At 35.3% G+C, this 23,276-nt stretch overlaps 1 protein-coding gene across 1 annotated transcript in view; it reads right to left on the bottom strand.

Moving 5' to 3' along the window:
• Positions 1-1,046: 1,046 nt before the first annotated feature.
• The window catches only part of Cmtr1 (Cap methyltransferase 1), a 32,244-nt gene continuing 10,014 nt past the window's right edge, over positions 1,047-23,276 (bottom strand). Inside the window, exons 9-15 of the mRNA XM_085944450.1 lie at positions 19,322-19,505; positions 18,997-19,225; positions 18,510-18,627; positions 16,684-16,933; positions 15,079-15,286; positions 8,748-9,007; positions 1,047-2,877 (exon numbers count right to left, since the gene is read on the bottom strand). Of these exons, the coding sequence (XP_085800576.1) occupies positions 2,684-2,877; positions 8,748-9,007; positions 15,079-15,286; positions 16,684-16,933; positions 18,510-18,627; positions 18,997-19,225; positions 19,322-19,505 (1,443 nt within the window). The 3' untranslated portion in view covers positions 1,047-2,683. The remainder of the gene's footprint in view (positions 2,878-8,747; positions 9,008-15,078; positions 15,287-16,683; positions 16,934-18,509; positions 18,628-18,996; positions 19,226-19,321; positions 19,506-23,276) is intronic.

The following is a 23,276-nucleotide window of genomic DNA, read 5'->3' on the forward strand; positions in this document are numbered from 1 at the left end:
CAGGGCGTCCAGTTCGCCGACGATGCGCCTGGAAATAGGCGAATTGAGGCCATTGTAGCCGCAACGTGCATCCACATGATTGATGTCCTCACCGCCCATGAAGTAGATTTGTAAAAATTTATGTGGTTCCTTTGGCATTGGCAGCAATGAGCCTACTTTGTGGTATACTTGGCCTTTGATTTTGAACGTAGAATGGAATTGTTGACCATTTGCCGCAGTATTGTGAACTATTTCTGTCGCTCCGAACGAAGTCATTTGGAAGCATGAATTGAATGTACGAATGGATTTCAGGAACAGGTTTGAATCTGGAACCGTGCCGATGAGCAAGCCGTTCAATGGTTCTGGTGGTATCTTAATTTCTGGTAGTTGCACTTTTCCTGATGCGCAACACATCCCGACTGACTCATGTTTGAATTTGAGCACATGACAATGGGGACATTCTTTGTCCATAGCACCAATCAGCACTTTCGGATGAGCGGAATATTCAATATCTGGCTCGTACTCGAATGCGAGACGAAGGAACAAAGCGGATGTAAACGTTCGATGTACTTGTTGGCGTTGTCGGTCATTTGCTCTGCGTGTGTTAACTACGAACCGGCGTGCTTGGCTCCGTTCCAATTGTCGTTGTTGATTTCGTTCAGCATTCGTGCGTGTAAGCAATTGCGACATGCTTACACGCACGTTTTTGTTATCTTATTGGATTTGTTCTTCTGTTCTTTCTGCTCTACTATTTCGCATGTTTGTTGCTTTATTCGTTCGACGGCCCAAATGGCCCCCTTGCGTCTTGCTGGCATTGTGCACTGTAATACACGCACATAAAAATAGATAAATTAAAATAAATCGTACAAATTTTTGCACGCACTGCGTTGTGATATGCCGAATGAATTTCAAAATGACGCGACGCTTCTCTTGAATTCTTCTCGGACGTAGCGCCATCTGTCATTCAACAACATAAATAATTTCGTACTGTTTGAAATACGAATGACGGTTAAATTTGTTCATTCAAAAATAATAAAATCGCGATTAAAAAATGGGAGGGTGGGGGGGTAGGAGGGTTAAAATTTGGGGTTATAGGTATTTTTTTATGCCAAATAATAAAAAAAATACAAAAAAAAAATTGTCAAAAAAATAAAAGAAAATTTTTCTGGATAGAGATACCCTAATCACCTAGCGGTATGAAATATACTTGTTGACCTATTCTCATACCTAACAAATATACATAAAAAAATTCATAAAAATCGGTCGAGCCATTTCGGAGGAGTTCGACCACAAACATCGTGACACGAGATTTTTATATATATAGAGATAATATTTATCACTTTAGCCGTCGATAGCCGCTTTGTGTATAGAATAGATCACCTGGTATCTAGTACCAGTAAAGTTTATTAGCACCAATGATAGGCGCGCGCTATAACAAGCATACGTCTTAGCGGCATTCTGCAGAGTTACAAATCCCCCCATTTTTTCATCTACCACCGACCTTCACTGCCATACTTTAGACTACACACAGCGCTATGAAATCACCGCCATGACAATATAACAAGTAAGGCATACATACTAGTATATTCCATTGTTTTCGCGGCGAGTCATTAAAGTAAACAAACACACAGAACTTAACAAATCTATATTACAGATATTCCATTGTGGCATTGACATAAATCTATATCAAGCATGTCCAACGACTGGTCGACTGCTAGATGGATTTTGATATATCAGACCATAAGAATTGAATCATGTAAATTAAGTTGTACTCGGTCCAAACCCTATTCAACGCTTGCATTTTGATGGTGCTGCTTTACAGTAGCGAAGCATGGCACCTTACGAAGGCCCAGAACAACTGTATACTGAACTTTGACAGATACTGGGTGTGCGGTGGTATGAATTTAGAAGTAACGCGGAGATAAAGGAACGCACCAAGCAGCCTCTCAAGTGAAGAGGCGACGTTGGACCTGGCTCAGCCACAAGCTGTGGATGCCAGAAGAGAACCTCAACTTGGCTTGTTTGTCCTTCAAGCTAATCGGATTCCGGCGCTATGGAAGGTCGCTAAATACTATCTATAGTGTATACGGCGGAGCTACGGGATGCTGGTGTGACCTGGAACGATGCAAGAAATTGGCTAGTGACAGGGAGACATGGCTCCAAATAAGGCAGATATGGCCGAAGAAGAAATTAAATTGTAACATAATATGTGTCATTGACATAATATGAAGCATTGAATATTCCTATTTTCATTTCTTAAGCAGCTTACATGAAAGTCATTTTTAAATTTATCATGAACAACCCTGTTATGTGTCGTATAGCTTGATTCGTAATTCCTACATTTACAGCCTGCTGCAGTGAATCCCTGCACTATAAACTGAGGCATAGTTCCTCTTACCGTCACATATCGAGAATGATTTGATGATGAGCGTGCAAAAGAAGATCAAAACTTATCTTTTTCATGACATGGGATATTGAGTTTTTCGTAGTGATAGCGTACACAAGTGTTGTTAATTTGTAACACTTCAGTGTGCTCAGTTCAAGTTAACGAAAGACGATTTGTTGACAAGTTTTGATACCGGATAGTAGATGACAGCATATTTTGAGTTAGACATGATTGATCTACATCGTCAAAACATATACATAACAAAATAATATGTAATACATTGTGAATGTCTATCGCAGAATTAGTCATGTGTTGCCATCACTGTATTTTCTGAATGTGATGTAATAAATCATTCTTCAGCGGTGTGTTTGTGTATGGCATCTGCATACGCTCCATTAATGTCTTCAGCGAATTAAGCACCACACCGGGATCATCGTATCTCGACGTCAGTGTTGTTAGGTTGTAGAAATATTTCTTGTAGCTATTTTTTGAGCAGTTTATTGTCCATGGTTCTGTGAAAGAAAAAGATGAAAGATCAATACATGACATTATCCATTTTAAAACGATTTCGGGCATATAGCAACTGCTAGGCGTATATCATGAATAACACAAACAATGTTGGCTTCCAAAGCGTAAATTGATGCTGGTTTATCAGCATAAACCAGTGACTTCACGTAGCCGCACAGAAAATAATCCAAAAGTGTCAAATCGTACGATTGACAGGTCCACTTTGTTGCAGTCACCGTATGGCAAGTAGCGTCGCCATCCTGTTGAAACTACATCTCGTTTGTGATCATGGTCCGGTAATGATCTCCATCGACTGTAACGCGAGCTCCCGCCTCATTTTTTAAGAAAATAGATCCAATGATGCCACCAGTATGTAAACCACACCAAATGTACATTTTCTTCTGGATTGGTCTCACTTCATATGTGGCAATTTTGTTTATTAACAAACCCATTAAACAAAAAATTACCCTCATCGCTGAATGCAATTTTGGGGTAAAATAACGTCTATAAGTTGCGCGAATCTACAACTGATTTTCTAAGTAAATTTGGATAATTTGGCAGGCTTGTTCAAACGAGACTCTATTCATGATATTTGTTAGACTATACTAATCAACGCATCTAATCTATACGCAAGACTGCTATCGGCGGCTATCGAGGGTAATTTATCACATTTATGTATTGAGGTATTATAATTGTTACAATAAGTTAGCTGTCTAAACTGTCAAAACCACAGAACAGATAATAAATAGAATACCAATAGGCTATATTCAATACGCCGCATGGTGAAGCAGGCTTTTGAATGTGTGAGTGTCCTACGAAAATGAAGCACGCATTATGCACGTGCAATAGTGTGTGTAATACACCAACATTAAAGGAGCGTAAATGCATAAACCGAGAGCAGTTTTTAGTATTCGACGCAAAACGTATTCTAGACACGTGTGTAAGTTTAACCCGGATACATCCTTACTCGAGCCGGTTACCTGCTATCGCCTTACCCGTTGTGTATTTCAGTTCCCATTATTTCTGAGTTCCCTGGTCAAAACTGTCTATTTCGCTCTAAAAGTTGACACAGCCAAGAGAGGTGATTTTAAAACATGGCACTTTTTGACAGTTAAGACGGGTAACAATTAACTGCTCAATACATAAATATGATAAACTACCCTCAATAGCCGCCAATAGCCTGCAGTCTTGTGTATAGAATAGATGTGCAAAAATGTTAAAAAGTGAGCGCAGGATCACAACTCGGTTTGACAGTTAACCCTTTTGTAAGTTCTACCAGCAAAGTAAAGCAAAAAAAACTTGTAAGCAAAAAAACATCTGTTATAACAATAAGTACGCTAACAGCTATGACTGACAAATAAGGAGGAACTGATAACCATGCAAGTTGCAGTTTTAAGTAGTAATTAAATTTAAAGCGTAGTCGAATTATCGATAGGGCAATCAAATGTGAGGGTAATGTGGGACTGTTTACTTGTGACTAGGGAATCCAATCCCGAGCCAAAATTATGATCCCGGGATTTCGGGATTACAATTTGACAATCCCGGGATCCCGGGACTGGTCCCGGGATTGACATTTTTTTCCATTGTTAATATAAAAATTTTATATTTACAAATAACATTGATAAAATCGGTCAAAAATAAATCTAGTATAATTTATACTATTGAAGACATTTATTGTTAATATTGTATACGTTCAATCTTGGAAATACACAAGTTTAATGGAGTAAATAATATTGTAATATAAATAATAATGTGAATTGAATATGAGATTGCTGTTTCTGATAGTAAAGACATAATGAATGGATTAGCGAGATTTAAAATAGTAAAGCAAATAATCATGGCGTACGTATGGCCTTTCCGCATCATAAATCTAATTAGTCAGCCAAATATGAAACTGCCGTAAAACGTATGATATCATGGTAGAATTACTTTGTAAAAAGTGCGAAGCATTGTTTTTTTCCAATCTTTCTCATTTTTAATAATTCATGTGAAAAAATAAAATGAATCGGCAACCTATACATGGGTATAAATCAAACTTCATTCAAACTCAGTTTATTTTTAATGTAGTTATTTTTTATTTAAAGTATTTTTTCCGTTTTAATTTTGCTTTTATTTTATTTTCCATAAAAATTGATAAAAAAATCAATCCCGAAATCCCGGGATTATGTTTATCAATCCCGGGATTCATAGGTATCGAAAATAGCTCGGGATCCCGGGATCCTGGAATTCGGGATCCCGGGATTGGAATCCCTACTTGTGACAACCGCTTCTATAATTTAAGAATTCAAATTATCATTATAAAATGTATTATTTGCACTGCCACTATAATTTATTATACAGTCGAACTTAGTTATTACGAGGAAGAAGGGACCGATTGAATTTGCCCATTATAAGTGTTACTCGTTATATCAGAGAATAGGTATTTTTAAATGTGCGGTCACATAACACAAAAAGTGGCAATTCAAACAAAAATACACAATTAGAATTTTTCCCCGAAACAAGCATGGCATTCATAAACTACAAAAGAAATCGTTTATTGTGATGAACGCTGGTAGGTACCTACAAACTTCACAAACCTTGGATTTTTTTACATTTTTTACACTTTTTCAATATTGTCGGCGACAACACCAATTAGGTATGTGGGCATTTTCGCCAAAGTTTGTACATTGCGTTTTTGGCATGTCCCATGACTTTGATTGATTTTTTCATAGTTATTATATTATAAAATGTTGGAAAGTTATGTACTTTTAACATGCAAATTTATTAATTTACTCTATTCAATCAGTTAAATACAACTATCTGACCTGTATATATTTTTAATTGATTATTTAGATCGAAAGGTAGTGCGTTTTTACCATGTCCCACCCATAAATTCAAATAAACAAAGTCTGATTTCGTCATTAATTTTGAGTGTGTAAAATTAAATTCGTAGTGTTTTCAACAGCTTACATTATATATTTTTGGAAAATATATAGTTTTTTCGTAAATTTGTACCAATATTGAAAAAAAATCACGTTTAAAGTGTGTCCCAGGATATTTGAAAAAGTGGAACTCCACATTCCGTTACCACGATTTTAGCATGAAGGCGAAAAATTTTCACTATAAATATGTTTTTTTTTAATGTAGCAACATTTTTGTATAACACTGATCGCCATGTACACTTTAAATTGTTGGTGTGTGTCGGTATCGCTATCGGAACAGGTTGCTTTCTGGGTTGGTCATTTAAGAAGTTCCACTACTGTTACCACGATTTATAAGGTAAGAAAACACATATTTCTATTTCACATACTACACATATGGAGCTTATCTTTCATACTACAGATATAATAAAACATATCGCAGGTTTAACAATAAAACTAAGCTAAATTTTGGCTTCAAACACTTCTGAAACAGAATCCGTTACTTCCACTCCGAAACTATATTGGTGGTAACGTATATGTGGAATGTAAAAGTAACGAAATGGCATGCATAAAGTTGGGTTTACAGTGTGTGTTTAGTTCTTCATAGATTATAAAAAAAATTATTTTGTCTGTTCGTATGAAAAACAAAAATATTTTCATTAAAAAATATAAAAAATAACCTGACTATAATATAATAATATAATAAAGATTAAAAAAGTATGTGATATGTCTGAATACGCAAAAATAGCGCACATAAAAGTATGGAGATAAAAAAAAACAACAGAAGGAAAAGAAAAAACACCAGACTGAAATAATTGCGAGACAGGCACTGGCTCTGTCATAAACTTCTCCATACATTTTAGGCATAGAAATTTATAAAAATGTATGAAAAAGTATTTTTTTGTCACGTTTAACAGAAATGTGTACTCGATTAGATTTAATACCTAGAACTGTAGGTATTCACGAAATGTCAGAAAAGTACGTCTTGATTACAATCAACCTGTATAGCTACATTTTATGTTGATGAATACAATTAAATTTCAAGACAACATAAAGTCGAACTTGGTTATTACGAGGAAGATGGGACCGACTGAATTTGCTTGTTATAAGCGTTACTCGTTATATCAGAGAATAGGTATTTTTAAATGAGCATGTCACATTACACAAAAAGCCGAAAATAAAAAATTTGGAAACCATCGTAAAAATCCCCGAAACGAGCATGGCATTCATAAACTACAAAAGAAGTTGTTTATTGTAATTAACGCTGGTAGGTACCTACGGACTTCACAAACCTTGGATTTTTCAACCATATGCGTGGATACTTTTTTATTATTGTCGGTGAAACACCAATAAGGTAGGTACTTAGACACTTTACTAGTGTCATAAACGTAATCCGACCCCGGCGGCATCCTGTCCAATCGGATTTTATTGCTTAGGGTCGAAATGTTTTAAAACGGTCGACACATTAACAGTATTTTAGCTCGGTATATCCGATAAGTTGCTCGTTATAACAGTGAAAGAATTAAATGTATGGCGAAAATCATAAACCAATTGTCAACAAATGTTTCGTTATTACATCCGAGATCTCGCTATGTCAGAGATCGTAATAACCGAGTTTGACTATAATTATTTTCGTAAAAGTTATATACTCCGTGCCGCGCTAGGAACTCGCGTCTGAATCCCTTGCTGATTTTTTTTTTCATATATTGTTAATTTGCTTAAAAATATTTTTTATCTGAGTTACAAATAATATAAATGCCAAATAAAGTTATGGTAATGTATAGTGTGTCAAAATTATTACCTACCTTATTTTACAAGTATTGTGAAATTTATTATAAAATATGTCTATTTTAGTGATTAAGTTTGATTTGTTTTGTTATTTTGACGCACGTTGAATATTTATCTGTCTATCAAAAAATTCAAATAAATTTCATAAAACAAAAATTTGTTTTTATGGTAACATGTAACTTAAGCTTTACAAATTACACTCCGTTACCATTTCGTTCCATTCCGAAAATGTCCCCAAAAAAGTTGAACGTTAACTATTTTTCATTTGATTATTAAATAACGAAACTTATTTATTTTTCCAATAAAATTTAGTAAAAGTGATTATTGTCTTTAAAAAAATAGCAGAACGAACATTGATTGGTTTTTTCAAATACTAAAGGAAAAATGCTCTGCCATTATAGACATAGGGTAACGGAGGGGAACGAAATGTGCCCAAGAATTAAAATTCAATAATATTTTTTGACTATTTGTAGTTTTATTTTGAAGTGTATGGTTTTTTTAATCTAATAGAGCTCTTTTAAGTGATAAAAAGTGTTTCATTCATGTTTTAAAAGCTAAGTTTCGTAGTCACGGAACGGAAACTTATTATGCCCAATTTCATAATAAAAATGATATAAATATTGTATTAATCAATATTTTGCTGAAAAATTGCTATCACCAATTCAGCAATAGAACAAGGAATCTGCTAGCTATATAAAAATGGTTAATTTGAGTGAAAAAATAATATTACCCAAATTTCAAACATGTACAAACTTTGGCGAAAATGCCCATGTACTTAAACACTTAACTAGTGTTACAAACGTAATCCGATTCCGGCACCATCCTGTTCGGTCGGATTTTATTGCTTAGGGTCGAAATGTTTTTAAACGATCGACATATTAACAGTATTAAGAAAATTCTTGACGGTATTTTAGCTCGGTATACCCGATAAGTAGCTCGTTATAAAAGTGAATAGATGTATGGAGAAAATCATAAATTAAAATGTCAACGAATGTTTCCTCGTTACATCCGAGATCTCGCTATAGCCGTGATCGTAATAACCGAGTTCGACTGTAATTGCACATATTGTATGAAGATCATTATTTTATCAAAACAATATTAAAGATTTTATTAAGTAACTTTGTACAGAAAGTGCTTAGTTTTCAAAGGATTTGTCAGTCAAGGCGCGTAATACAATGAATACTAACCTTTCACTATCTTCAGGAATAGTATATTGTGAACAACATAATATAAATCACTATTGTCAAAGGCTTTGGGCACTGGCGTAGTGTCCTGTCTGGATTGTGAGTTCTTCAGCTTTCTTGCCACAAGAGAACTGATAATACTCGGAAGGTCTTCTAGGGCGTACAGTTTCTTGCATCTTAAAGGGATCGGTGGCTTCTCCACACATAAGTCTTTGTCAGTCGGTTTATTGAGGGCGGCGCAGAACAAGGCGATTTTATCGTATCTGAAAAATTATAAAAAAATAAACATGTAAATTTCTTCCTTTTTGAGTGTCGTCTTCTGGCTCCAAATCTTGACAAAGATGTTGGCTTAATTCCACTGGCTAGCAGCTGTTCTAATCACTAATGTTATACAAATTCATGTTACTATTCTACGTAAACTGACGCAGTAAAACTTTGTTGATTTCGAATTAAAGGGGACGTTTAGAAAAAAAAATCGAAAATTATTTATTTATTTAACGAAACATTGTGGACATAACAAATTTAAATTCAAGACGTTCACAACATGAGATTTACATTATTATAACCCATATTACCCTCACAAGAGAGAAGAGAATATATCTCTATATATATAAAAATCTCGTGTCACGATGTTTGTGGTCGAACTCCTCCGAAATGGCTCGACCGATTTTTATGATTTTTTTCATGTATATTTGTTAGGTATGAGAATAGGTCAACAAGTATATTTCATACCGCTAGGTGATTAGGGTATCTCTATCCAGAAAATTTTTCTTTTTATTTTTTAACAATTTTTTTTTTGTATTTTTTTTATTATTTGGCATAAAAAATACCTATAACCCCAAATTTTCACCCTCCTACCCCCACCCTCCCATTTTTTAATCGCGATTTTATTATTTTTGTATGATCAAATTTAACCGTCGTTCGTATTTCAAACAGAACGAAATTATCTATGTTGTTGAATGACAGATGGCGCTACGTCCGAGAAGAATTTAAGAGAAGCGTCGCGTCATTTTGACATTTCATTCGGCATATCACAACGCAGTGCGTGCAAAATTTTGTATGATTTATTTTAATTTATCTATTTTTATGTGCGTGTATTACAGTGCACAATGCCAGCAAGACGCAAGGGGGCCATTTGGGCCGTCGAACGAATAAAGCAACAAACATGCGAAATAGTAGAGCAGAAAGAACAGAAGAACAAATCCAATAAGATAACAAAAACGTGCGTGTAAGCATGTCGCAATTGCTTACACGCACGAATGCTGAACGAAATCAACAACGACAATTGGAACGGAGCCAAGCACGCCGGTTCGTAGTTAACACACGCAGAGCAAATGACCGACAATGCCAACAAGTACATCGAACATTTACATTCGCTTCGTTCCTTCGTCTCGCATTCGAGTACGAGCCAGATATTGAATATTCCGCTCATCCGAAAGTGCTGATTGGTGCTATGGACAAAGAATGTCCCCATTATCATGCGCTCAAATTCAAACATGAGTCAGCCGGGATGTGTAGCGCATCAGGAAAAGTGCAACTATCAGAAATTGAGATACCACCAGAACCATTGAACGGCTTGGTCATCGGCACGGTTCCAGATTCAAACCTGTTCCTGAAGTCCATTCGCACATTCAATTCATGCTTCCAAATGACTTCGTCCGGAGCAACAGAAATAGTTCACAACACTGCGAAAAATGGTCAACAATTCCATTCTACGTTCAAAATCAAAGGCCAAGTATACCACAAAGTAGGTTCATTGCTGCCAATGCCAAACGAACCACATAATTTTTTACAAATCTACTTCATGGGCGCGGCGCGGCGGTGAGGACATCAATCATGTGGATGCACGTTGCGGCTACAATAGCAGGGCTCGAAATGGACCGGAGCGCCGTTCCTGTTCGTGAAGTCGGTAAAATTCACGCTCCGTCTCGTGGAAAAAAAAAATATTGTCTGAGCTAGATATGCCATATTATAATAGAAAATCTAACACACTTATTTTTATAGAATACTCATAAAATTTGATAACTATGTAAATATCTTCAGAAAATTGTCGAGCGTTCTGGTTCGTAAACTTTTCCATTTCGAGCGCTGTACAATAGCCTCAATTCGCCTGGTGCCAGGCGCATCGTCGGCGAACTGGACGCCCTGTTGAACGAGCACAATGAATTATCGAAATTCTTCAAAGCACACATGCACGAATTGCAAAGTGACAATCACGCTATTGTCATCAATCCTGATAAAACACCAGCTGGAGAGCACGTACGTCGATTCAATGCGACCGTTGTTGACGACATTGCTGGAATCATGGTTGGCGACCGCACATCGACGCGAGAAATCGTGATTCGAAGAAGAAACAATAATCTGGAGTTCATCACTGACACACACCGTTCATAGGACGCTCTCCAATATCCGCTAATTTTCTGGAAGGGACAAGACGGATATTGCATAAACATTAAACAACGAGATCCTATTACAGGTAATTCATTCATTATGAACATCATTACTCATTTTGAATTGAGAAAATGGATGGTTGATGTTTTTTTGTTTTTATCGGCGGTCATCGTCTACAACGCTCTATTCCTCTTTCTGTCATAGATCCCATACCCACACACTTACGATACATTTGTTATTTTTTATTTAACAACCAAAATATTCACTAGAAATAATTTATATGGCAGAACAACGTTTGCCGGGTCAGCTAGTATATAATAATAATAATAATAAAAAAAAAACTTAAGTACAATTTTATACAGGAAAATAAAATTTCGAATACAAAATACATAGCACGTCACTGAAAATGTCTACGTCTTTGGGGAGCGCATTAGCTGGCCACAGACGTACAGTTTTCGTAACAGGTTGAACATGGCACAGACAATAACTGTTCAATAACTGTACGTTAGTGGGCACACCACAGATCAGTTTAACTACCCCATTTAAATCTGTCGAACTGTCAACAGACGTGCCCATATACGTACAATTATTGTCTGTGGCAGAGCAAGTGTCAAAAACTATGGAGGTTAGGTTCGCGGAGATATTACAAAGGGGTATTGTTTAAATTAGTTTTAGGTAGGGTATACTTGAACGATATTGATAGACGAATAATTTTACTTTGAATTTATTATGGTTATAATTCTTTTTATTAGAAACAAATTGACATAAAATACACACCTATGACGTTGGTAAAATAAATCATGATTTCGCTAGTGGATTGTGTATTTTATCGATTCACCGAAACAATATTATACACATTCGTGTAAATATAAAATATATTCTTTTCTTTTGAATAAATTATTCCCTTTAATGGACAGTATTAATTATCTATTTGGTCATATTTTTAGAAAACGGTAATATTTATAAAGGTATTGATTTTATATACAATAAATTTAAACATGCCACAAAATTATATTTACATCAATCATCAGTATAATAATTAATTACTATGATATTATTAAAATATATACATACTTACATTTTATTTAGATTTACTGATATTGTCATTCACAATTAGGTATATTAATTTATGTTGTGAACGTCTTAAATTAATAATTTGTAATATTCACTACATACAATAAATAAAATTTGAGTACTGAGTTATTAGTCTATATTTTCACAATAACTTAATATTTATAATGCTCTCTAAAATTTTAACATTTATATTATATTGTATAAAATAATATGTTTACATAAATAACTATAACTTTGTTTTACTCTCGTAAAAATAAATAAAATATAATATTTGCGATCTCCGCGTACATATTATTATTACATTGTTAATAATAAATGAATTTGTATTTTATAACAAGCAACACCAGCCGCAGTTGTATCGCGCGGTATATTCTACTTTACGTTACCAACATCTAACGTCACCCGAGAACTTTCGGTGAGTTGAAATTCCAACAGTTTTACAAAAACACGGGAGTAGGGCGCAGCAGATTATCTACCAAAGATAACTGTATGGCCGCCATTACGTAATAACTGGCATGCTCAACCTGTTACGAAAACTGTACGTATATGGCCAGCAATTGACTAGTCTTGCACCCCTCACTAATGGTGCCTTATACGCTTGACACGAGGAAATGGTTCTTATCCAGAATAAATCATGGCTGCGACCATGTAGGTAATTGATAGTCGCATGTAAATTCAAATTCTTTACGACACCAGGATTGGAAACCATCCCTCGCGATAACAGGCAAAAATGTTTCAAGAGCAGAAGTGAGCTACGAGATTCAAGAGAGTGAAAAGTAAGTATGCCTTGTAGAAAGGCAGTCGGAAAATAATCATTTGACGAATTATCGAAAGGGAAATAGTTATGTCTTAAAATAAAAATATCGAAGAAATTTTTTCTGGACGCATTCTAAAATAAGCTTATAGGAAACCTCATAAGGACCATTGGCGGCTTAATCCGGAAAAACCTAGCAGGTCAATTTTGAATATATTATTTTAATTTGCCTTTTCGTTGTATACTGAAAAGACGTATTGCAAATTGACTTTTTATACATTATAGAATAAGTGCTAGAAATTGTTATAGGTCGGTACCTACTAACCCTTCAAAAAATGTCCGTTTTTCATAACGCCAACCCATCGTTAACCGAAATTGCACACAACGCGTTATAATTTTTTGTAAATCAGGTCCACTTTTCTTTCTTTGCTTTTTGAAAAATCATCAATCACACGATTATAAAAATTGTCTATTTTTCCCACATATTTTTTTTCAATACTGAGCATTGCAAGAGCGGTCAGTCTATCCTGGCCCTATTGCGTAGAAAGGTTTTTATTCTTTTGAGAGTGGAAAAACATCTTTCACTTTCAACTGTTGTCATTGGTATGACGCAAATAAATTGGAGAACTTTGATCGACTCGGAAAATGTTTCGTTGAAATTATTGCTGAGTAAAAAATGTAGAAGAGAAACTGCACTAATAGCGCCATGCAAATCATCTCGTTGATAAAACACCAATAATTCATTTTTTAACTTGATTATGTTTATTTCTTCTAACAGTTTTACCAAATTTACTTGACGTGTGGGAAAATTATTTTTAAAATCAGTGTAATTTTCTTTATTGAACAAATCGGATATAATGAGATGATCGTTGGATGCAAATCGTGCTTCCATTTCCATTATAATTGTATCACAGACTTCAATTGCTACTGCGTGCGTACTAACTGCTTCACAAAAATGTTATAAATCACCAAAAACTCCTTATATATTATTAAAATAACCAAAGGCATTCGTCAAAACCTGTCAACGAATCCGAACCGCATACACAGTTGCGTCTTGAGACCAATTATCTAGTCAGTGTTATCATTCTGTTTCATTTAATTAGGTGAAAAAATCTTTTGTCTCACACTCGGGCATTGCCGATATTACAGTAATTCACGCACCGTTAGAAGCTTCGATCTCGTATTTTGTGTTATATCGATCTCTGTCTTATGTATGAGAAACGAGAGAGAAAATTTTATAAAAATATTCAATTTGGGTCAATTTTCAGACTGCCGGCGAACACAATATTTTTGTTCGGGGAATTATCGCCCAAACAAAAAAAGCCCAATAGACTGGGTTGACACAATATCGCGCGCCCTATAATTTCAAATCCACCGATTATTATTAATATTATTATATATGACATTGCACATATTATTAATATTATTATGTCGATTGTAAGGTATTTATTTTGGCAGGTCAATGACCGAATGACCTATAGAGGGAGCCGCCAGTGATAAGGACACCAGATTATCGACCCATATTCAAGAATGCTACGCACTGAGACGTAGAGTGTACGTATGACATTTGGATTCTTGAATGGTTTGGCTTGTCGCATGATGAATCCTAGAAGCCTACCCGCACAAATTATGTTATAAGTTGAAAAACTCGAAGAAAGTCATTCGACTGTTTGACCACTAATGGAAATTGTTAATACAAAGGATATTTGTGCAGAGGTTTAGTGTTTTTTTGGATTGATTTTCTGTGGGAGGTTTTATTCAAGACTGATGCCGCATAAGTGAAGGTTTTAAGACTTCAGGAGATGCCCCCCATTGCTGTCTTGCAGGTGATTAAATTCATTGGATCAAGAAAATTTTTAAATTACGAATTATTATACTTGGAATTTTGTACGGTCAAAAATTTTAATTATGGCAAATTTCGAATTACAGGTGTTCGAATAAGTTAGGTCCTACTACAAATTAAGGTTAAATTAATTAAGCCACAATGTACTGAGCATGCAGGTTTAACTTAGAGCATTTTGATTGGCTTCGTTAACAAGCAGGAATAAGCTAAATAATATTTACATTCGCTTAATCGTGACATTATAATAGTATCAACTAAGATGCTATATTTACCGTTCTTTCAAAGATTTGTCAAAGACGCACTCTCCGCCCAGGCATATAGCATCTAAAATGTGGAAACCCTTTGTCATGAAAGATGCTTTGCCTTCTCCGCGGTACTCTTGAACCAGCTCCGCAAACACCAAAGTATCACAAGGGAGATTCACGTCGTGATCCGCTATCCATCTGCCTTCGAACTTCCAACTTTTGTTTCCAGGGGAGCCTGTGATATGAAATTATTATTTACATTAACTATTTAATTTACAGTTTTCCATAGGTAAGCAAAATGGGTAAGCAAAAGGTAAATAGTTCTACATAAAACGTCACGATACCAGCTCGCAGTAGCGAAGTGTGGAGGTAGACTGTTAAGATCCAACATAAATAGTGCACACTAAACTTTGTCAGACAAACGTATTTGTTTTCATTGAATTAAGACTAGAATTTACAGATGGTGTTGGTTAGTTTTTAAAATTCAATTTAACCCCTGCGAAAACCAATCCATAATAGATAAGTCAAAAAATATTCGTCTATCTATAAAATATCTAAAATTATGTCATTAAATCATACATAATTTTAGATAATTTACAGATAGAATAATATTTTTCAACTACATATTATAATGGTTTGGTTGGCAGGGCTTAATGCATTAAAAAAAAATAGCCAACAAGTGTAATATGAATTTTTAATTCAACGAAAACAAATAAATATGAATGAAAAAATGTGCATTATTTTGCTTGGATCGCCCATGGTTTGGTAGGCAGGATTTAATTGATCTTTAAAAACTAACTAACACCATCTGTAAATTGTAATCTTGGTTCAATAAAACCAAATACATACCTATGACTGACAGTTTTATGTGCACTATTTATGTTGAATCTTAACAGCCTACCTCCACCCTTCGCCACTGCCTGCTCGTGAAAGTATTTTACACAAATAAAATAAAATTCAAATGGAATAAATTACTCTCCCTTATTGAATATCAGATATCTAAACTAAATCTTGAAAAATGAACGGTTTGGGATGCCATGTGGTGGATGAACTCGTGGCATCTCACTCGAATAAAACAGTTAACTCATCAGATTCAGCAGCTCTTCTAGCTAGTCTAACAGAGCCAAGGAGACATTTGGACCCTCTCCTTTGAAAGCGGTTGTCGTTTGACTTAAAAAAATAGGAGAGTGCCATTCAACTGAGTACCTGACATAGCGAATAAGCATAGGAACCCAAAGAGGTATTGTAATTGTTGTTTTGGGTACTCTTGAGGTATCCAAGGGACTGGGAGATATTTTATATAATAGGAGAAACTTAGGATATCAAAAGTTTTATAAATAATAGTTTATATTATATGCAGTAAAACCTCGTTAATAAAAACACGGATAATTCGAAATTGTCAGGACTCTGAAATCATTTTTTATTACGAATTTCGAGTTAAAGGTATGTTTTTATATGAAAATAATGTTCAAGGGACTTTTTTTCCGCAAATTTTTTTATTTAATTTAGAATTATCCGTGTTCTTATTAACGAGGTTTTACTGTATCTAGCTACCACCACCCTTCGCCACTGCTTTTGCCACTGTAAAAATTGTAAAAAAAAGTATAATGTTCAGTAAACATGGATGATTACCAAGGTAGAAGTGTGAGCTCTCCGCGGCGTAATTGGGACTGCCTTTGAACACAAAATTCCAATCGTACGGTGATCTGATAACCTTTCTGATGAGGTTTATATTTTCTATAACTTTCCCGCTACTGTGCAGCGTTTTCATGATGAATTCGTTGTTCACTCTGGGACTGTATGCGGTGATGGTTTTTTCGATTGACTCCAACAAAGTTTTAGAATCCGTGTTCGGTCGATCCACTCTCACCATGTCGGGAATCTAAAATATACAACATTTTCTTTAGTCAGTCAATCATTCAAAGTAACATTGGTGACTAATGTTATAACTTTGAATCAATTGTCATCACTCATCAGGATGGATTGAATAAACCGCCATCAAATAATTCTCGTATGTCAGTTAAAATAACCTCATCATAGTGGAAATATTACCAAAACTAATCAGACAATGTTTATGATGATAGATATGTAATAAGTAATTTCCAAAACGCCTTAGCCGGCTCTCAGATCAAAACTCGTCTCGTGTGCCGCACAGCCATAAAACAAACCTTCCGAGAACTGAGATCCAGTGTTGCTTGTGAAGACCGCGCACATCTACCTAGCGACAGTCGCGTGTAGCCTTCGAAACGTAGAGATATTTGAATGCAGTGATCGGCGAGCCAGTTTAGGAATGACCAATTCGTAGGTGTTTGTATGTGACTTCGACTCTTTGACTCGGGGCCCGAGAAGGATGCAATTTTGCAACAGTTGTTTTTTTCAAACGAAACAGTCACATTCAACTAATCTGCGGAGCTCCATTTTTCAACGTATGTTTTGGGAATAAAGATGATGACACAACGATGTATTCGACACGTTTTAGGCGAGATGAGTTTTGATGTGAGAGCCGGCTTATATATAAAATAGTATTCTATTCCAATTCAAGCAATAGTAGAAAAATAAATGTAGGTACAATATTATAAGTATTGCCATCTTCATTTATTTACCTAGTTCGCCACTGTGAGATGATTATATACATAGGGGTTGTAAAGCTATGTTATTTTGTCTGTCCAGATATAAAACGACCGCATCAACTAGAGACCATTGCATTTACTGTCCCCGTCTGTGTCGGGTTTTTCACATGTTGCGACACCCTAATATGTTTGCAAAGAGAAAATATTCTATTTGCAGACCTAAACGTGCTAAACAAATATGGCAGTATTTTCAATTTTAACACGACAACGTTTACAACAATACTCTTTTATGGTATTAATATAATTTATGTGGTCATTGAATATAAATTTCTATTATTAATACTATCGACCGAAGGTACTTGATGGAATTTGAATTCTAATGGATTTAAGTTTTTTACTATTTTGCGACCCTGGTTTCGCCTTTCGGCATCTTCAGGCACTATGTGCACTCACCAAAAGTCAAATACACACTGACAACGAATACAGTTAACTCTAACTTATATAGTGCCTGAAGATCCTGAAAGGTGAAACCCAGGTCGCAAAAATGACTCAAATGAAATAGTACAAAACTTAAATCCATTAGAAGAAATTTCTAAGATGAGAAAAGACAAGGTATCATAATGACATATACGTTTTTCCTACAAAGTCTACAGATTATTTAGAGTAAGCTTGGAAAGATACCACAAATTTAATTATTAATTTTCGACCTTCACACAGCACTCCGGCCTTTGAGAGGTGACACCGTTTGGCAGTTTCAATAAAAACACATCGAGTTGTTGACATGATGCTGTGTGAGATACTAGCAGTTGTCGCATGCTTTTGTTAATTTGTTAATGTTAATTTATAAATGCATGATTGATGAAAAACATATTTACGTAATGTACTTACATTCCATAGCTGTAAACTTCGTGTTCTCATTTCAGCATGCTTCGTATCTTGTACTATATTAGGGTTCTTGTGGTACGTATTAATTTTTAATAAGCTATTCTTCTGCACCTCACCAATACTAAAAAACACAAAACGCACATTAGCAATCAAAATAATTGGTATTCCCACGATCTTTATTATAATACGGGTAACACTTGTTAAGTTGTGATTATATTGAGATGCACGTCGCGTACTGGCACGCTGTCACAGCGACAAGTTTAGTCAATGGTTTTGTCACTTTGCAGAATATTTTGAACAATCACCACCTCTGTAAATTCAATGATGGAAAGTGCCAACTCTAATGTATTAGTTTTTTGAATTATTAATGCTAATTTTAATTTGCAAGAATAACGCTAAATTGGCAACGCTGGTGATGACCATCGACATATCCAACTTCACGTCACATCCCATCCACCGTTAGCATGTGAAATTTTTTTTTAAATCTTACCGATTATTACTATCGCAGATATACTTGTAGAATTTTTCATCATTCATAATGACTTCTAAAGGAACCAATTTCGTCACGTCTTTGGTCTTCCGATTGGTACACTCCCACAGCAATGTATTAATATATAAAAGGTGGTTCTCTATTGTGTCGGAAGAACCTCGCTTTCCCTTGCAGATGAGGTATCGTTCCGAATTGGCAGGCCGAGAAGTGTTTGGCTTATGAATACAAACTGGACAAAAAAAAATCATATTAGTTTACAGCTATTATGGTAATCGTTACAATTTAATTACATATGTATTTATTAATTTATAATTTATGTACTGACCTCTCCGAAAGCTCTTGTACATTAGATAAACGAGGCCGACACTGAATTCAGTGAAGAGATCAAAGAGTTTGACAACAAAGTTTCCGCCTTCCCTCACGCAGGAAAGCGCAGCCACACACTGGCACAGGTACAACTGTTTGGATAGGATTTCTTGGATATTTTCCTGACCTTCCACCGCAAACCCCTGAACAGAATTAAATACACACAATTATTATATATAGTGATTTTTAATTAGACTTTGCCGGTCGCACATCACAACTCGCCTTGTGTGCCTGACAGCCACAAATCAAAACTTCAGAGACCGCCGCCGAATGTTGCATGCTACAACCTCGCACATCTGCCTAGCGGCAAACGTCAAACGCGAAAAAGGAGAAGTCTCTCGTCTGCAATTTTTATTGTGTTGATTGTATGAACAAACGTCAAACGCGGTGACCAGCGATGAGCGAGCAATGACAGTGTAGACAGAGACAGAAATGGCCGATTGTGCAGCTGTGCGCATGAGCCGAGTCGACATTTTTCGAAATCGACATGCAGGCTGTGGCAAACGCAATTCGTCGCATGCAGGACCGTCGCAGCGCCGCAGTTGCATCGGTCAATCTGCGAAGCTCCATTTGATAACGTTTGTTTCTTGGTTTACAATGACGTCACATTAACGAATTCGTCGTAAGACACATGCGGCGAGTTCTGATGTGCGAGCCCTCTTACAGCGCCTGTACATGTGCATGGATTTACTGCTTGTAAGCAAGACGCGATGTTGTCATTTTATGGTACTATATTTGACATGTCGTGAAAATCAGTTAACCGCATAATTAACCTCGCCACTATCGTTCTACTGCGCAGGTGCCGATATCGAACAAACCCAACTGTCGTGTGAAAATTCAGAAGCTTCCGAACTTTTTTGATCTATGCATGCAATCTTGCAATTTTCACGATAACACATGTTTACACATGCATTTTCTTATTATGGCTGCGATAATATTTGTAATGTCAGCAGTAAATCCATTCAAGTGTAAACGGGGTATTACAGCACACTTAATCTACTCTTTTTGCAGTGGCAAAGTGTGGAGGTAGGCTGTGGAGATCTGACATAAATAGAGCACACTAAAATTTGTCAGTCATACTTATTTGTTTTCAATGAACTAAGAATACAAATTACAGATGGTGTTGGTAAACCCTGCGTAAACCAAGACATAATAGATAATAAATATAATATCTATTATCGTTTGCTTTAGGCAAGAGTTTAATCGAATTTTAAAAACCATTGGCAATCTGTGGATCCACTGGATGAGCTTCCTAGGCTTCGCATGTCTCTGAACCGAATCCGGTATGGACAGTCCAGGTGTGCTCATATGATGTATAAGTGGGGCTTGAAAGAGTCGCCACTTTGTGAATGTGGTTAGATTCAAACCACAGAGCATATCGTGGAGTCATGCAACATGCTTTACCTGGGTTGGTTTCAGCCATATATCATGTCAAACCGGAGGCTGTTATGTGGATTAATGCCTTAGTGATTACACTGTGACATGTTAGGGTAGGGTGGTACAAGAGCGCGCAGTGTGCAAGAGTACGCATTCGATTTAAACTTACCGCATTTGACGTTAGCTGATAAATTCAGTCACTATATGCCAGTGGCGAAGGGTAACTTTTTGAAAGAGGTAGGCTGTGGGAGTAACCATGCATGTCAGATATATTTGCGGGAAATAAGAAGATAACCCAATATTACTACTGATGAATAGGTACGCTAAAACGAAGAAGTTTCAAAAGCTTAATTGGTTTGTTATAATTAGTTCATAAAAATAAGCAATTAGCTTGAATTACTTATGTATTTTCCTTAACATTTATAAACGTAACATACGCTCAAAATATATTACCTATCATCTATGAAAATATCCGTTGTTGTATATGTATTATGTTTCATAACAATTTATAATTTAACCCGTAAAAAGACATTTTAAAATACTTCTATATTTAAAACACAGACTTAGGTAGGTACAATATCAGATATCTAAATTCAATTTGATTGAAATTGAAAAAAATCAAGAGATAAAATATTTTATATTTTTAACAACAATCAATACATATTTATGTCATTTAATCCCATAGAAATCTTTTTTTTAAATTATCTTCTTATTAATTATTTTGAATAAATGCGCTCTCGCGACGTAAGCGCTAACGAAACAGCTTGTACATTTGTATGCGGGACGCCAGACATTTTGAAATAATGATAAAAACTTCATATTGAAAAACCCGTCGTTTCACGCGAAAATAATCCTATACAATATGTGAAGCGAAACGCGGTGTGTTCTATTTTTTAAACTTTCGAGCGATGCCATAGATGGTGCTTATTGAAATATGGGAAAAGATCGTAAAATTATGACAATTTTACGATAGATGTCTTTGGGCATATTGAATATATTATTATTTGTGATTATATATAAACGTCAACATGAAAATTAAAATTATTTTTCTTAATAAGGTAGACTTTAAATAATCGCCTAGTATGGAGTCTTCGCCACTGCTATATGCTAGCGTGAAGTTTTGATGTGTCGCTGGGCGATTATTTACGATTCCAGGTAACAAAATCGTTTTTTTGCTTGTTTGTTATAATATTTAACTGTTCTGGAAACTCTCTCACATGGAGGCTCATTGCAATAGTGTTCTTGTATTATTATTTATATTACAAATCTACTTAATTAGCAGTCACACGACAAAAGTTTGACAGTTTGCCCTAGATGGCGATAGTAGTATGTTTTTGACGAAATGTTCGCCTGCTGTGCATGAGTGCGCTTGGGACAAAATGTGCAGGAGTACGCGCGCACTCTTGCACGATACGTTAATTGCTACTGTTATTATTGTTTACCAGTGGCGAAGGGTGGAGGTAGGCTGTTAAGATACGCCATAAATAGTGCACATTAAACTTTTTCAGACATACATATTTGTTTTCATTGAAATAAGACTACAATTTACAGATAGTGTTGGTTAAATTTTAAAATTCAATTAAACCCTGAGAAACCAAGCCATAATAGATAATAGTCAAAAAATACATGTTTATCTATAAAATATCTAAAATTATGCAATTAAATCATACATAACTTTGAGTATTTTATAGATAGAATAATATTTTTTATTTATTATAGTTTGGTTTACGCAGGGCTTAATGAATTAAAAAAATGAACCAACAATATGTTTAATATGTAGTTTTAATCTAACGAAAACAAATAACTATGAATGAAAAAGTGTGCACCATTTTGTCGTATCGCCCAAATTAGACCAAATCTATTATGGTTTCGTTTAGGCAGGGTTTAATTGATTTTTAAAAACTTACTAACACAATCTGTAAATTGTAGTATTAGCTCAATAAAAACAATTACATATGACTAACAAAGTTTAGTGTGCACTATTTATAGCGAATCTTAACAGCCTACCTCCACCCTTCGCCACTGTTGTTTACAGTTGAGGACTGGATTCAGTGCAAAATATGCCAAGAATAGTGGCACGAGAGATGCACTGGTTATTTGGGATCTGGAGATTTTATCTTTGCCTCTGATTATCCCATCATATAGTGTCTGCACACTGGTGTACACCCTCCTGCGCACTCTTGGGCTGCAGGGTGCACACGAGTGCGCACATTAAGTTTTTTTACTTTTTTTATTATGTGTTGTAATAGGTGAGAGTTAGACGATTCATATTTTTTCTTGTAACAGATAGATAACCAAGAGTTGAAATAAACTTATTTTTGTTTTCCTAAAATGTATAGTTTTATTTGCACAAATTCTGAAACCCAAAACTGCGCGCTCTTGTACCACCCTACCCTATATGACTAGCTCTGTGATTTTGTGAATCAAATTTTTGTCAGCATAATAAATGATTAATACTGAAAGATAGCAGCATAAACAAAATGACTCCATTTTGATGTTTTGTTATACTATACATATTCTAAATGAATTTCAGACTG

The sequence above is a fragment of the Rhyacophila brunnea genome, unplaced genomic scaffold (genome assembly GCF_057557595.1).
Source record: "Rhyacophila brunnea isolate RB1 unplaced genomic scaffold, BYU_Rbru_1.0 scaffold_17, whole genome shotgun sequence".
In the NCBI taxonomy this organism is placed as follows: Eukaryota; Metazoa; Arthropoda; class Insecta; order Trichoptera; family Rhyacophilidae; genus Rhyacophila; species Rhyacophila brunnea.